Source organism: Hypanus sabinus, unplaced genomic scaffold (assembly GCF_030144855.1).
Source record: "Hypanus sabinus isolate sHypSab1 unplaced genomic scaffold, sHypSab1.hap1 scaffold_659, whole genome shotgun sequence".
Classification (NCBI taxonomy): Eukaryota; Metazoa; Chordata; class Chondrichthyes; order Myliobatiformes; family Dasyatidae; genus Hypanus; species Hypanus sabinus.
This window is the reverse complement of record NW_026781513.1, coordinates 163,705-179,558: the sequence shown is the minus strand read 5'-3', so window position 1 is coordinate 179,558 and position 15,854 is coordinate 163,705. Positions and strand designations below refer to the sequence as shown.

The 15,854-nt window shown below is 51.5% G+C and overlaps 1 gene segment (V, D, J or C); it reads right to left on the bottom strand.

Annotated features, from left to right (window-relative positions):
• The window catches only part of LOC132389803 (Ig lambda chain C region-like), a 72,583-nt gene extending 65,903 nt beyond the window's left edge, over window positions 1-6,680 (bottom strand). The window contains 1 exon segment of the C gene segment in view: window positions 6,521-6,680. Coding sequence covers window positions 6,521-6,527 — 7 coding nt within the window.
• Between the last annotated feature and the right edge of the window lie 9,174 nt (window positions 6,681-15,854).

Below are 15,854 nucleotides of genomic sequence, written 5' to 3'. Positions count from 1 at the left end.
GGTAACATTCTAGTAAATCTCAGCCGTACTCTCTCTATTTTGTTGACATTTTTCCTATAATTCGGTGACCAGAACTGTACACAATACTCCAAATTCGGCCTCACCAATGCCTTGTACAATTTTAACATTACATCCCAACTCCTATACTGAATGCCCTGATCTCTAAAGGCCAGCATACCAAAAGCTTTCTTCACCACCCTATCCACATGAGATTCCACCTTCAGGGAACTATGCACCATTATTCCTGGATCACTCAGTTCTGCTGCATTCTTCAATGCCCTACCATTTACAATGTATGTCCTATTTTGATTATTCCTATCAAAATATGGCACCTCACACTTAACAGCGTTAAACTCCATCTGCCATCGTTCAGCCCACTCTTCTAACTGGCCTAAATCTCTCTGCAAGCTTTGAAAACCTACTTCATTATCCACAACGGCACCTATCAGGTTGACTCTGTTGTTAAGAAGGTGTACGGTGTATTGGCCTTCATCAACAGTGGGACTGAGTTTAGGAGCCGAGAGGTAATGTTGCAGCTACATAGGACCCTGGTCAGACCCCACTTGGAGTACTGTGCTCAGTTCTGGTCACCTCACTACAAGAAGGATGTGGAAGCCATAGAAAGGGTGCAGAGCAGATTGACAAGGATGTTGCCTGGATTGGGGAGCATGCCTTATGAGAATAGGTTGAGTGAACTCGGCCTTTTCTCCTCGGAGTGACGGAGGACGAGAGGTGACCCGATAGAGGTGTGTAAGATGATGAGAGGCATTGATCGTGTGGATAGTCAGAGGCTTTTTCCCGGGGCTGAAATGGTCGCCACAAGAGGACACGGGTTTAAGGTGCTGGGGAGTAGGTACAGAGGAGATGTCAGGGGTAAGTGTTTTACTCGGAGAGTGGTGAGTGTGTGGAACGGGCTGCCGGGAAGGTGGTGGAGGCGGATACGAGGGGGTCTTTCAAGCGACTTTTGGATAGGTACATGGAGCATAGTGAAATAGAGGGCTATGGGTAAGCCTAGTAATTTCTAAGGTAGGGACATGTTTGGCACACCTTTGCGGGCTGAAGGGCCTGTATTGTGCTGTCGGTTTTCCATGTTTCTGTGTTTCTAAACTCCAGTCACTGCTGCTCGGTCACCATTCCGGCCAGTGTTCGCTTCTGATCAACTCCTTCCCAACTGCTCTCTCATGCCTCAGTCATTCCCTTTACTCCACTGGCGCACAGCTTCTCCTTCTCAAATTTCAGGGTGAATTCCATCACATCCTGATCTCCGTTTTCCCCTCGGGGTTCCTTTACCTTAAGCTCACGAATGAGTTCCGGTCCGCGGCTCAACAGCCAATCCAGAAGAACTGGTTCCCCTCCAGGGCTCAGCCATGAGCTGCTCTTAAAAGCTAATCTGGTAGGCACTCTATTAATTCCCCCCCCCCCCACACACACACACACACACACTCCTGGAATCAAGCACAAACCGATTTTCCTAATCTACCTGCATACTGAAGTACCCCGACTATTGCCACATCGCCCTTTTGACATGCATTTTCTCCGTCATTCTTTATTACTTAACTGAGTTGCTTCCAGTTGGTTTTCAAAAGCTTCCCAGTCCTCCAGCGCCCGTCAATCTTTTCCCCTCTCTTTCTCTTACTTTGTCTTTGACTTTTGACTTGTCAGCCATTGTTGCATCCCCCTGCCTTGAGAATATTTCTTCCTCTTCGGGACGCGCATACCCCGCGCCCTCCGAATTGCTTCGAGATATCCCAGCCCTTTGCTGCCCGGCCGGACAGTGCTGGCCGAATCCCCCCCCCCCCCCCCCCATGGCTCTGTCATCCCCCTCACTCCACTGTCACACGAATACACCTGACTTCAGCGTCTCTAATCTCAAACTGCAGGGTGAACTCGAACATGTTATGATCACTTCCCACCCCCCTTAAGCTCACTAATCTTAGTACATAGAACATAGAGCAATAGTACAGCACAGTACAGGCCCTTCGGCCCACAATGTTGTGCCGACCCTTAAACCCTGCCTCCCATATAACACCCTCCCCCACCTTAATCTCCTCCATATACCTGTCTGGTAGCCTTTTAAACTTGACTCGTGTATCTGCCACCACCACTGACTCGGGCAGTGCATTCCACGCACCAACCACTCTCTGAGTGAAAAACCTTCCTCTAATATCCCCCTTGATCTTCCCTCCCCTCAACTTAAAGCCACGTCCTCTTGTACTGAGCAGTGGTGCCCTGGGGAAGAGGCGCTGGCTGTCCACTCTGACTATTCCTCTTAATATCTTGTATATCTCTATCACCTCTATCATAATCTTAAATCTCCACCAGATCTCTCGCCTGCATCCGCTGCTCGAATCACAGTAAACCAGAAATAACTGATCGACATCCAGCTGTGTTCCCCCTACAGTCCTCCACGCTGACCACAGATCCGGCAATCCACCCCGCTATGCTCCCTCTCAAGCCACGGGCAGCCGAGGTCCCAGCGCGGCTCGCTGCGGGGCCTCACTGGCCACGGGCAGCCGAGGTCCCGGCGCGGTTCGCTGCGGGGCCTCACTGGCCACGGGCAGCCGAGGTCCCAGCGCGGCTCGCTGCGGGGCCTCACTGGCCACGGGCCTCCAGGCCAGAGTGGGCGGCCGGGCCGCGCTGGCGCCGGCGGGTGCGGCGACCCTGGCGGACTGCCCGAAGGCCTTCCCTCGCAGGCGAAGCCTCGCACTTCACGAGTCGGTGGACTCGCGATAAATAAACTTGAATCCCGAATCTTGAAAGAAAAAAATCAGCCTTCCCACCTTTAATCTCTGTCTGCCGCTGACCAGCCCTCTGCGGATCCGGACTTACAATTCACTGTCCTTCACCATACCATGCGGGACCCAATGCCAACACGTGTGTACATAAGGCCATAAGACACAGGAGCCTGCTCCTTTAGGGCTGATCCTTTTTTTCTCTATCTCCTCCTCAACCCCAGTTCCCGGCCTGCTCAAGACAAGTCAAGTCGTTACTTTTATTGTCATTTGGACCATAACTGCTATGTACAGTACACAGTAAAAACGAGACAACGTTTTTCAGGACCATGGTGTTACATGACACAGTACAAAAACTAGACTGAACTACGTTAAAAAACAACACAGAGAAAGCTACACTGGACTACAGATCTACCCAGGACTGCATAAAGTGCACAAAAACAGCGCAGGCATTACAATAAATAATAAACAGGACAATAGGGCAGTAAGGTGTCTGTCCAGGCTCTGGGTATTGAGGGGTCTGATAGCCCGGGGGAAGAAACTGTTACAGAGTCTGGACGTGAGAGCCCAAATGCTTCGGAGCCTTTTCCCAGACGGCAGGAGGGAGAAGAGTCTGTGTGAGGGGTGCGCGGGGTCCTTCATAACGCTGTTTACTTTGCGGATGCAGCGTGTGGTGCAAATGTCCGTGATGGCGGGAAGAGAGACCCCGATGATCTTCTCAGCTGACCTCACTATCCACTGCAGGGTCTTGCGATCCGAGACGGTGCAATTCCCGAACCGGGCAGTGATGCAGCTGTTCGGGATGCTCTCAATATCTTGATATGGGCATAGGTACAAAATTAAGGGAGGGAAGTTTAGAGGAGACAACAGGGGTAAGTTTTTTTACACAAAGGGTTGTGAGTGCCTGGAATGACTTGCCAGGGATGGTGGTGGAGGCTAAAACATTAGGGGTATTTAAGAGCCTCTTGGACAGGCACATGGATGAAAGAAAAATGGAGGGTTCTGGGGTAGTGTGGGTTTAGTACTTTGTTTAAGGATTATATGGGTCGGCACAAGATGGAGTGCTGAAGTGCCGGTACTGTGCCGCGGTGTTCTATGGTTCTATGGTTAATATTCTCCCCGTAACCGTCGATGCCGTGTCCAATCAAGAACCTATGAATCTCTGTCTGAAAGACACCCAACGAGTTGGCCTCCACAAATTCACCACCCTTTGGCTAAAGAAATTTCTCCGCATCTCGGTTTTGAACGGATGCCGCTCCACCCTGAGCCTGTGCCCGCTCGTCCTGGACCCTCCCACCAGGACAAACAGTACCAGAGCGCAGGATAAAGGGTGGCAGTTCCGGAGAGAGGGCAGCGCAGGCAGAAGATGAGGAGCAAGGGGCCGCGACGAGGTAGTTCGCGGGTTCAGGGTCTCATCTGATCCCACTAGGGGACCGTTCCGTCGTCGCAACGGCGTTGCAGAACCTGTCCTTCAACCTGGCCGTTCTGCGTTCCGTTATCGCTTTATCGTCAACAATAGACAATAGACAGCAGGTGCAGGAGTAGGCCATTCGGCCCTGCGAGCCTGCACCGGCATTCAATGTGATCATGGCTGATCATCCATAATCAATACCCCGTTCCTGCCCTCTCCCCATATCCCTTGACTCCACTATCTTTAAGAGCTCCATCTAACTCTCTCTTGAAAGCATCCAGAGAATTGGCCTCCACTGCCTTCTGGGGCAGAGCATTCCACAGATCCACAACTCACTGGGTGAAAAAGTTTTTGCTGAAGTCCGATCTAAATGCCCCCCCCCTTATTCTTAAACTGTGGCCTCTGGTTCTGGACTCCCCCCAACATCGGGAGCATGTTTCCTGCCTCTAGCCTGTCCAGTCTCTTAATAATCTTATATGTTTCAATCAGATCCCCTCTCATCCTTCTAAATTCCAGTGTATACAAGCCCAGTCGCTCCAATCTTTCAACAAATGACTGTCCCGTCATTCCGGGAATTAATCTTCTGAACCTACGCTGCACTCCATCAATAACAAGAATGTCCTTCCTCAGATTTGGAGACCAAAACTGCACACAATACTGCAGGTGTGGTCTCACCAGGGCCCTGTACAACTGCAGAAGGACCTCTTTACTCCTATACTCGACTCCCCTGGTTATAAAGGCCAACGTGCCATTAGCTTTCTTAGAGGGGGGGGGAGAGCGAGGTAGAGATATACATATAGAGAGTGGTAGATAGTGAGAAGGGGAAGAGAGAGAGAAAAACAGATAGAGGTAGAGAGTGGGGGAAGTGGGAGAGAGACTGATAGACGCAAGGGCCGACAATGAGGGAGAGACAGGCGGAGGCTGCAAAGGGTGAGTGAGAATGCGACAGATGGAAGGATGAGGGATAGAGAGAGACACGGAGAGATGGGATTGCGGGAGAGAGGGATAAAGAGATGCAGATGATACTAAGATAGGTGGCGTTGTGTACAACGAAGTAGGTTTTCTAACCACGGCGTTGGAAGCGTGTGTTCTGAATGTCAGTTAGAACCACATTTTTCACTCTCCCTCGGCGCATGTCACAAAAATAAACCAGTTACCGGTTTACTTGGACGGCCGTGTAAGACCATAAGACTATATGATATAGGAACAGAACCTGGCCATTCGGCCCATCGAGTCTGCCCCGCCATACGGTAGTGGACTGAGTCCTTTTCCCGCTCAGCCCCATTCGTCTGCCTTCTCCCCATATCCCTTCATGCCCTGTCCAATCATGAATCTATCAGCCTCTGCCTTAAATATACTTAGAGACTTAAGTATATACTTTTATATACAAACAGATGCGTGAGGCAACGAATTCAAACGATTCTTCACTCTCTGGCGAATGAAACTTCCAATGATCTCAGCCCGAAAAGACTGCTTTTCTATTTTGAGGCTGTGTCCTCTGGTCCCAGTCTCCCCCACTATAGGAAACACCCTCTCCACATCCACTCTGTCTGTGACCTCTGCTCTATCTGTGTCCTCTGGTCCCAGTCTCCCCCACTATAGGAAACACCCTCTCCACATCCACTCTATCTGTCTCCTCTGGTCCTGGACTCCCCCACTCCAGGAAACATCCTCGCCACATCCACTCTATCTATGTCCTCAGGTCCTAGACTCCCCCACTACAGGAAACATCCTCTCCACATCCACTGTATCTGACTCCTCTGGTCCTAGACTCCCCCACTACAGGAAACATCCTCTCCACATCCACTGTATCTGACTCCTCTGGTCCTAGAATCCCCCACTACAGGAAACATCCTCTCCACATCCACTCTATCTGTGTCCTCTGGTCCTAGACTCCCCCACTACAGGAAACATCCTCTCCACATCCACTCTATCTGTGTCCTCTGGTCCTAGACTCCCCCACTACAGGAAACATCCTCTCCACATCCACTCTATCAGTGTCCTCTGGTCCTAGACTCCCCCACTACAGGAAACATACTCTCCACATCCACTCGATCTGTGTCCTCTGGTCCTAGACTCCCCCACTACAGGACAAATCCTCTCCACATCCACTCTCTCTCCGCATCTGCTGTCGAGGACTTTCACCATGCGATAGGTTTCAAATAGGTCACCTCTCATTCTTTTATATTTCAGTAAGTGCATGCGAGGAGCCATCAGTCGCTTCCTCTTTGAGAAGCTGTTTAATTTCGGAATCATTTTCCCGAGTTCCTTTGTACACGCTCCCGTTCCGGCCCATCATTTCTAAAACAGGGGCCCGAAACTGCACACAATACTGCAAGTGAGACCTCAGCAGTGCTTTATAAAGTCTGAACATTACCTTCCATGTATGGATGTGACACGTTCAGTGGGATGTGGACCAAACGCGGGGAAAAAGCGACTGCCAGAGACGGCAAGTTTGCTCGGCGTGGACAATTTGTGCCGAAGGTCCCGTTTCTCTGTCGGCGGCCGGTAGTCGCCACTTGGCCGGAGGTTATAGGTTTTATAGAGGGAGAGGGAGAGAGAGATTGAGAGAGAGAAAGAAAGAGAGAAGAGGAGAGAGAGTGAGGGGAGCGGAAGAGAGAGATGGAGCAAGAGAAGAGAGAGAGAGAGTGGAGGGAGAGGGAGAGAGAGGGGGAGAGAGAGAGGAGAGAGAGAAAGAAAGAGAGAAGAGGAGAGTGTGAGGGAAGAGAGAGATTGAGAAAGAGCAGAGAGAGAGAGTGGAGGGAGAGGGAGAGAGTGGGGGAGAGTGAGAGGAGAGAGAGAAAGAAAGAGAGAAGAGGAGAGAGTGTGAGAGGAGGGGAAGAGAGAGATTGAGAAAGAGCAGAGAGAGAGTGGAGTGAGAGGGAGAGGGAGAGAGAGAGGGAGGTGGGAAAAAGAGAGAGGGGAATGAGTGGAGGGAAAGAAAAAGAGATGGAAGGCAGAGAGAGATAGAGAGACAGACAGAAAGAAAGTGACAGAGTGACAGAGAGAGAGAAACAAAGAGTGCGCGAAAGGCAGCAATAAAATAAGTAGCGAAATAGAGAGACGGAGAGAATGAGAGAGATAGCGACAGGGAGAGAGTGAGGGAGATACAAAGTGAGGGTGAGAAAGTGAATGAGAAAGAGAGAGAAAACGAGAGCGAGAGGGAGCGATGGACAGAACGAGGGAGTGAGTGAGAGAGAGAGACACACAGAGACAGTGAGACAGAGAGAGAGAGCGAGACAGAGATAGATAGAGAGAGAGAGAGAGAGAGAGAGAGAGAGAGAGAGAGAGAGAGAGAGAGAGAGAGAGAGAGAGAGAGACGACAGAAAGAGCCGTGCTCTCTCGGTGTTTAAAGGGTGCACCGCATTCCTTCCTCTCGACCCCCTTCCCTGCGGCGGGAAGGCGGGAAGCAGCCCGAATCCTGGCCCCACTCGCACCCGGTTAGCCCCGTTCCCTCCTCCAGCCACCTTGAGCCAGGACGTGCCGTGAATCCACTCACCCAAGACGACCAGTTTCGTGCCGTCGCCGAAGTAGGCTTCATAGCCAGAGCACGGCGGTTAGACGGCGTACCAGAACCCGCTCTCGGCCCTGACGCTCAGGGAGCGCGTCGGAGGGCAGCACAGCGCGGGGACGTGCCCTTCGGCCCGACGGGTCCGTGCTGGCCAACGCGCCCACTCGGCACCCCCCACCTCCACCACCAGACTCCCTGTCCTCAATACCCCTGTCGAGTTTTTTTTTAAATTAATATTTTCTTAAACCAGCCTCAGCCGCATTTTCTGGCAACTGCTTCAGGGCCTCCTTCGCGTGAAGGAGTTTCCCTCGGGTGCCTTCGATATCTTTGCCCTCTGACCCTAAACCCACGCTCCGTACTGTCGGACTCCCCCACCCCGGGGGAAAGTCGGGGCCCGTCCACTTCATCTTCAGTATCGCCCTCCTAATTCGAAGCCCCTCTCCCAGGTCGCCCTTCGTATCCCTCCGCTCCCCGGAATAAGGACTGGCCCGGCCCGCCTCTCTGTTTACCCGTGGCCCCCTGACGTCCTGGGCAAGTCCCTGTTTCACCCACAGAGTGACCACTAAAACGGAACCCCATCTTCCAACTGTAAAGGGACCTCTCTACCTCCCGGCAGCATCCCAGTAAATCTCCCTCCGCACTCTTTCCAGCTCCGCGGCATCTTTTCCTCATCAGGGCGACCGAAACCGAACACAGTACTGCAATCTCGGCCTCACCGACGTCTCGTACAACTGGGACGTGACCCCCCGACTCCCGTACTCAGTCCCGACTGACGAAGGCCGGCGTGTCGAACCGGGGTTCGTGATCTTGAATTGGCGCCTTAAAATGTACAGTGCTTTAAAAGTCCCTCCGGCCCCTACGTGTCGATACTCCCGACCAAGATGTCTGTCAGTCCCATCCCATTTAAGACCATAAGACCATAAGATATAGGACCAGAGGGAGGCCATTCAGCCCACCGAGTCTGCTCCGCTAGTTAATCATAGGCTGATCCAATTCTTCCAGTCATCCCCACTCCCCTGCCTTCTCCCCCTAACCTTTGATGTCCCGGCTAATCAATAACCTATCAACATCTGCCTTAAATGCACCCAACGACTTGGTCTCCACAGCTGCTCGGGGCAACAAATTCCTCAGATCTTCCACCCTCTGACTAAAGAAATTTCACCGCACATCTGTTCTTGGACGTCCTTCTGAAGTCGTGCCCTCCTGTCCTAGACTCCCCTACCATGGGAAATAAATTGGCCATATCTAATCTGTTCGTCTTTTTGACATTCCGCATGTTTCTATGATATCCCCCTCATTCTGAACCCCAGGGAATACAGTCCAAGAGCTGCCAGACGTTCCTCATACGGTAACCCTTTCATTCCTGGAATCATTCTCGTGAATCTTCTCTGAACCCTCTCCAATGTCAGCACATCCCTTCTAAAATAAGGAGACCAAAACTGCCCACAATACTCCAAGTGTGGTCATACAGAGCCTCAACATCACATCCCTGCTCTTATGTCCTATACTTGTAGAAATGAATGGCGACAATGCATTCACCTTCTTCACCACCGACTCAGCCTGGAGGTTAACCTTCAGGGCATCCTGCACGAGGACTCCCAGGTCCCTTTTGCATCTCTGCACTTTGAATTCTCTCCCCATCCTAATAATAATCTGCCCGTGTATTTCTTCCATCAAAAGGCACGAGCATAGAGAATCTATACTTAAATGTGTATCCGATTTCCAAGTAACTGCAATAGCTTTTTTGGCTACTGCCAGTGCAATTTCTTGGAAGAAAGAAATCTATGGTTGTATTCCATTAGAAAAAATTACTTATAATTTAAGAGATAAATATGAAACATTTTTGAAAATTTGGAGCCCTTATTTACAAAAGACAGGATTAAATATATAGATGCTTTTAAGATGAAACAATTGGTTATTAGGGGAAAGAAATAAATATACATATTAAAATTATTACGAACTCCATGGAGCATGTGGAGATCTTCCAACCACCAGGCATTCTTTCTTTCTTTCTTTCTTTCTTTCTTTTTTTTTTCTATGGGGCAGTTAGGGGGGAGGGGTTAAGGGGAGGGGGTATGGGTTATATACATTGTTTTTTCATACTTTGTAATCATTTAAAAATGCAATAAAAAATTATTAAAAAAAAGGCACGAGCATACAGTTTCCAGCATTGTATTTGATTTGCCATTTCTTTGCCCATTGTCTAAGTCTCTCCGCAGGCTCTCTGCTTCCTCAGCACTACGCCCTCCCCCACCGACCTTTGTATCATCACAAATTTAGCCGCTAATCCATTAATCCCATTGTCAAGGTCTTTGACATACCAGGGGTGACCTTACTGGCGGAAGGTAGAAGGAGTCAATTTTAGAAAACCTCGCACATTCATCTTTCGGCAAGAGTCCCTCCCCCACATTTACACACACAGTCCAGGGGTCGTGGAGCGTACTGATCTGGGACCCCCGGGAAGAGTCCGCAGCAGAGGTGACTGACAAGTTCGTGGCCTGAAGTAGGAGATGGGTTATACAGCTCTCGACGCGCGCACCTGCAGCCCGACCCTCTGAGTGATCAGGCAGAAAGTTTGAAGTTAATAACTCATCTTCCACCCTGGGCCACGAACCTCTCAATCACCTCTCGTGCATGGGTAAAGGCAGCGGCTCCAACGGCGATCCCTGTGGGACTCCGCTGGTAACCGGCAGCCAGCATTGCCGAATGGCCCTTTTCCTGCGCTGTATGGCGTTCTATCAGTCTGTTTTCTGCCGATCAGCCAACGCTCCACCCGTGCTGGTAACTTCCCTGTCATCCCACGGGCTCCGGCCTTGCTAAGCAGCCTCATGTGCGGCAACTTGTCAAAGGACACCACGTCTACCGCATCCCCTTTGTCTACCCTGCCTGTAATTTCCTCAAAGAATTGCAGTAGGTTTTGTCAGGCAGGGTTTTTCTTTCAGGAGACCATGCTGGCTTTGGCCAATCTTGTCATGTGCTCCGTATTCTCATCCCTAACAATCGGTTGCAACAACTTCCCAATCACTCATGTCAGGCTAACAGGTCTATAGTTTCCCTTCCTGCTGCCGCCGACCCTTCCCAAATAGCGGAGTTACATTTGCCATTTCCCAGTGCTGGTCCCACACCCGTCTAACTCCTTACACCTTCGCGGTGGAGAAGTAAAAATGTTCCCCACTAAATGTTCTGCGCTACAAGGAGTGCCGTTCCGACCTCCCGCTCCTGCAGATCTCCCCCTTGTCACTCTCCCCTTTGAAGGAATCTCTCCCGTGTTCTCGTTCTCACCCTCCTTTCCCCGGGAGCAGCCCGAGGTGGCCCCCGTCCACCCCACTCCGCTCCGACTCGGCGCCAGGCGTAAAATCCACTCACCCAGGACGACCAGCTTGGTCCCGCCGCCGAAGTAGGCTTCTGCACCAGTAGAGCACAGCGATTGGGCACCGTGACAAAACAGACCCAGGTCGCTCTTGCCTCGTCTGCACCGCCGGGCTTGAAGAGGCCTCGGGCCTCCGCCCCGGCGTCACTCGTAAGGGCGATGCAGAGTGGGGGGGGGGAACACCAAGGGTTGGTGTGAAAAGGGGAGGCCGTTCATCTCTTTATGGACGCCATTCTCGGCACAGAAAGAGAGAGAGAGAGAGAGAGAGAGGGAGAAGGAGAGAGAGAGGGAGGGAAAGAGTGAGAGGAGGGGGAGGGGGAGATGGGGAGGGAGAGAGAGAGTGGGGGAGAGGGAGAGAGAGAGAGGAGGGGAGGGGGAGTGGGGGGGAGAGAGAGGGGAGAGATAGGGAGGAAGAGAGAGAGGGGGAGAGAGCGGGAGAGAGGGAGAGGGAGAGAGCGAGAGGCAAGGAGGAAGGGTAAGAGTGAGAGAGAGAGAGAGAGAGGGAGAAGGAGAGAGAGAGGGAGGGAAAGAGTGAGAGGAGGGGGAGGGGGAGATGGGGAGGGAGAGAGAGAGTGGGGGAGAGGGAAAGAGTGAGAGGAGGGGGAGATGGGGAGGGAGAGAGAGAGTGGGGGAGAGGGAGAGAGAGAGAGGAGGGGAGGGGGAGAGCGGGGGGGGGAGAGAGAGGGGAGAGAGGGAGGAAGAGAGAGAGAGGGAGAGAGCGGGAGAGAGGGAGAGGGAGAGAGCGAGAGGCAAGGAGGAAGGGTAAGAGTGAGCGGTCTGACTGGGGTTTGGCAGGAAGACGTGGAAAGTTGGAGTGGGAGGGTGGGTAGAGGGGAGAGTGAGTGAAAAGGGCGAGCAGGAGTGAGGGGAAGTGAAGAGAATTTCTCCTCATCTTCGCTCCCTGAATCTACTCCCCAAAGCCACAACCTCGTTCCTCAACTAAGGAGACCATTAAACCCATCTGACTGCACATGGCTCACAGCCCTCTGTTCCCCGGCTGACCAACTGCCTCCCAAATACTGCCATTTCACCTTCCTCCAACCGAGGTCTCCCGAATCGGAACCTGTCCGATTTAGAATCAAAACCAGAACCCGAATCAGAATCAAAATCTAAATCTTAATTATAATCATAATCCGATGACCAACATGGCGTGAACAGTTGAGCAAAGCACACGAAATGCAGGAGGATCTCAATAGACTAGGCAGCATCTATGGAGGAGACGTTTCGGACCGAGCGAGCCCTACATCGGGACTGGAAAGGAAGGGGGGTGGGGGCATTAGTCTCAAGAAGGCCGCATCCATCATGATGGTCAATCGCCTTCTGCGACGTGCGCTCCGATGACGTGGGATTGAGGAGGTTTGGTATGTCGTCACAGACCCCAGCAAATGTCCACAGATGTACCGGAATTACCCTTCCTGGTTCATGATCAGTTTACAATCGTTCACGGTGTGTGTGTGTTTACCCTTGTACACCGAGGTCCCTCTTTCCCCTTGGCACTCCCCATCCGTGCCCTACCATAGAACCATGGAACATTACAGCACAGAAACAGGCCTTTCGACCCTTCTTGGCTGTGACGAACCATTTTTTCTGCCTAGTCCCATTGACCTGCACCTGCCCCCATATCCCTTCATACCCCTCTCATCCAAGTACCTGTCCAAGTTTTACTTAAATGTTAAAAGTGATCCCGCATTTACCACTTCAGCTGGCAGCTCATTCCACACTCCCACCATTCTCTGTGTGAAGAAGCCCTCCCATAATGTTCCCTTTAAACTTTTCCCCCTTTACCCTTAACCCATGACCTCTGTTTTTTTTTCTCACCTGGCCTCAGTGGAAAAAGTCTGCTTGCATTCACTCTATCTATACCCATCATAATTTTATTCACCTCTATCAAATCACCCCTCATTCTCCTACGCTCCTCACCTATTCGACCTTTCTCTGTAACTCAGTTTCTCAAGTCCCGGCAACATCCTTGTAAACCTTCTCTGCAGTCTTTCAACCTTATAATATCCTTCCTATAATTCGTTGACCAAAACGGCGCACAATACTCCAAATTCGGCCTCACCAATGCCTTATACAACCTCACCATAACATTCCAACTCTTATACTCAATACTTTGATTTATAAAGGCCAATGTACCAAAAGCTCTCTTTATGACCGAATCTACCGTGACGCCACTTCTAGGGAATTTTGTATCTGTACTCCCAGATCCCTCTGTTCTACTGCACTCCTCAGTGCCCGACCATTTACCTTGTATGCTCTACCTTAGTTTTTCCTTCCAAAGTGCAATACCTCACACTTGTCTGCATTAAACTGCATCTGCCATTTTTCAGCCCATTTTGCCAGCTGGTCCGGATCCCTCTGCAAGCTTTGAAAAACCTTCCTCACTGTCCAGTCCACCTCCAATCTTTGTATCATCAGCAAATTTGGTGATCCAATTCGCCACATTGTCACCCCGATCATTGATGTAGATGACAAGCACCGTTGTACACAGAGATCCCTCTGTCCCACGACACTCCCCACCGTTCACGGTGTGTGTCCCACCCTCGTACACCGAGGTCCCCCTGTCCCACGACACTCCCCACCGTTCACGGTGTGTGTCCTACCCTCGTACACTGAGGTCCCCCTGTCCCTCGACACTCCCCACCGTTCACGGTGTGTGTCCTACCCTCGTACACCGAGGTCCCCCTGTCCCTCGACACTCCCCACCGTTCACGGTGTGTGTCCTACCCTCGTACACTGAGGTACCCCTGTCCCTCGACACTCCCCACCGTTCACGGTGTGTGTCCGACCATCGTACACCGAGGTCCCCCTGTCCCTCGACACTCCCCACCGTTCACGGTGTGTGTCCTACCCTCGTACACCGAGGTCCCCCTGTCCCACGACACTCCCCACCGTTCACAGTGTGTGTCCTACCCTCGTACACCGAGGTCCCCCTGTCCCTCGACACTCCCCACCGTTCACGGTGTGTGTCCTACCCTCGTACACCGAGGTCCCCCCTGTCCCACGACACTCCCCACCGTTCACAGTGTGTGTGTCCTACCCTCGAACTCAATAAACTGTTTGGAAAGGCCGGCTCTCTTATGAGAGTCAAACTGGAGGCTGCGCGGGAACAAAGGCCCCGGCTGGAAATCCTGGCATTTCTGGGCAATGTATCTCACCCTCTTTAGCTGAACGGAGGAGCACTTTTAGTGAGAGAGTAAGACATCTGCCCTGGTCCATAGAGAACTATCTGAAGTCATCCTTACCCTCGGCCATTAGGCTCTATAATGTGTCAGCCTATGGCTGTGGAGGTGATGACACTCTCCCGTTAGAGTGTTTGAGATAATAGTTTTGAAATTCTTCACAACTTCTGTCCTAATATTTGCATATTTCCCTCTGTAGTATCCATCTGTCTATCGAAACACAATAGGCAATAGACAGTAGGCGCAGGGTTAGGCCATTCGGCCCTTCTAGGCTCACTGTGATCATGGCTGATCATCCACAATCAATCAGTACCCCGTTCCTGCCCTCTCCCCATAATCCCTAGACCCCGCTATCTATAAGAGCTCTATCTAACTCTCTCTTGAAAGCATCCAGAGACTTGGCCTCCACTGCCTTCTGGGGCAAAGCATTCCACATATCCACCACTCTCTGGGTGAAAAAGTTTTTTCCGCATCTCTGTACTAAATGGCCTACCACTTATTCGTAAACTGTGGCCTCTGGTTCTGGACTCACCCAACATCGGGAACATGTTTCTTTCCTCCAGTGTGTCCAATCCCTTAATAATCTTATACGTTTCAATCAGATTCCCCATCATCCTCCTAAATTCCGGTGTATAAAAGCCCAGTCGCTCCAATCTTTCAACACAACAGCTATGGAGAATGATTGGAAGACTGAACCAAGAGGGCGGACAACCGTCTTGCAAATACGGAAAGAAAGAAAAATTAATAATAAATAAATAAGCAATAAATATCGAGAACGTAAAAGGAAGAGTCACTGAAAGTGAGTCCATAGGTTGTGGGAAAAGTTCAGTTACGGGGCAAGTGAAGTTCAAGAGCCTGATGGTCGAGGGGTGATAACTGTCCCTGAACCTGGTGGTGTGGGACCTGAGGCTCCTGTATCTCCTTCCTGACGGTTGAGGGGTGATAACTGTCCCTGAACCTGGTGGTGTGGGACCTGAGGCTCCTGTACCTCCTTCCTGATGGTTGAGGGGTGATAACTGTCCCTGAACCTGGTGGTGTGGGTCCTGAGGCTCCTGTAACTCCTTCCTGATTGTTGAGGGGTGATAACTGTCCCTGAACCTGGTGGTGTGGGTCCTGAGGCTCCTGTATCTCCTTTCTGATGATTGAGGGGTGATACCTGTCCCTGAACCTGGTGGTGTGGGCCCTGAGGCTCCTGTACCTCCTTCCTGATGGTTGAGGGGTGATAACCGTCCCAGAACCTGGTGGTGTGGGTCCTGAGGCTCCTGTATCTCCTTCCTGATGGTTGAGGGGTGATAACCGTCCCTGAACCTGGAGGTGTGGGTCCCGAGGCTCCTGTATCTCCTTCCTGATGGTTGAGGGGTGATAACTGTTCCTGAACCTGGTGGTGTGGGTCCTGAGTCTCTTGTACCTCCTTCCTGATGGTTGAGGGGTGGTAACTGTTCCTGAACCTGGTGGTGTGGGTCCTGAGGCTCCTGTACCTCCTTCCTGATGGCTGAGGGATGAGAACTGTCCCTGAACCTGGTGGTGTGGATCCTGAGGCTGCTGTACCTCCTTCCTGATGGTTGAGGGGTGATAACTGTCCCTGAACCTGGTGGTGTGGGTCCTGAGGCTCCCGTACCTCCTTCCTAATGGTTGAGGGGTGATAACT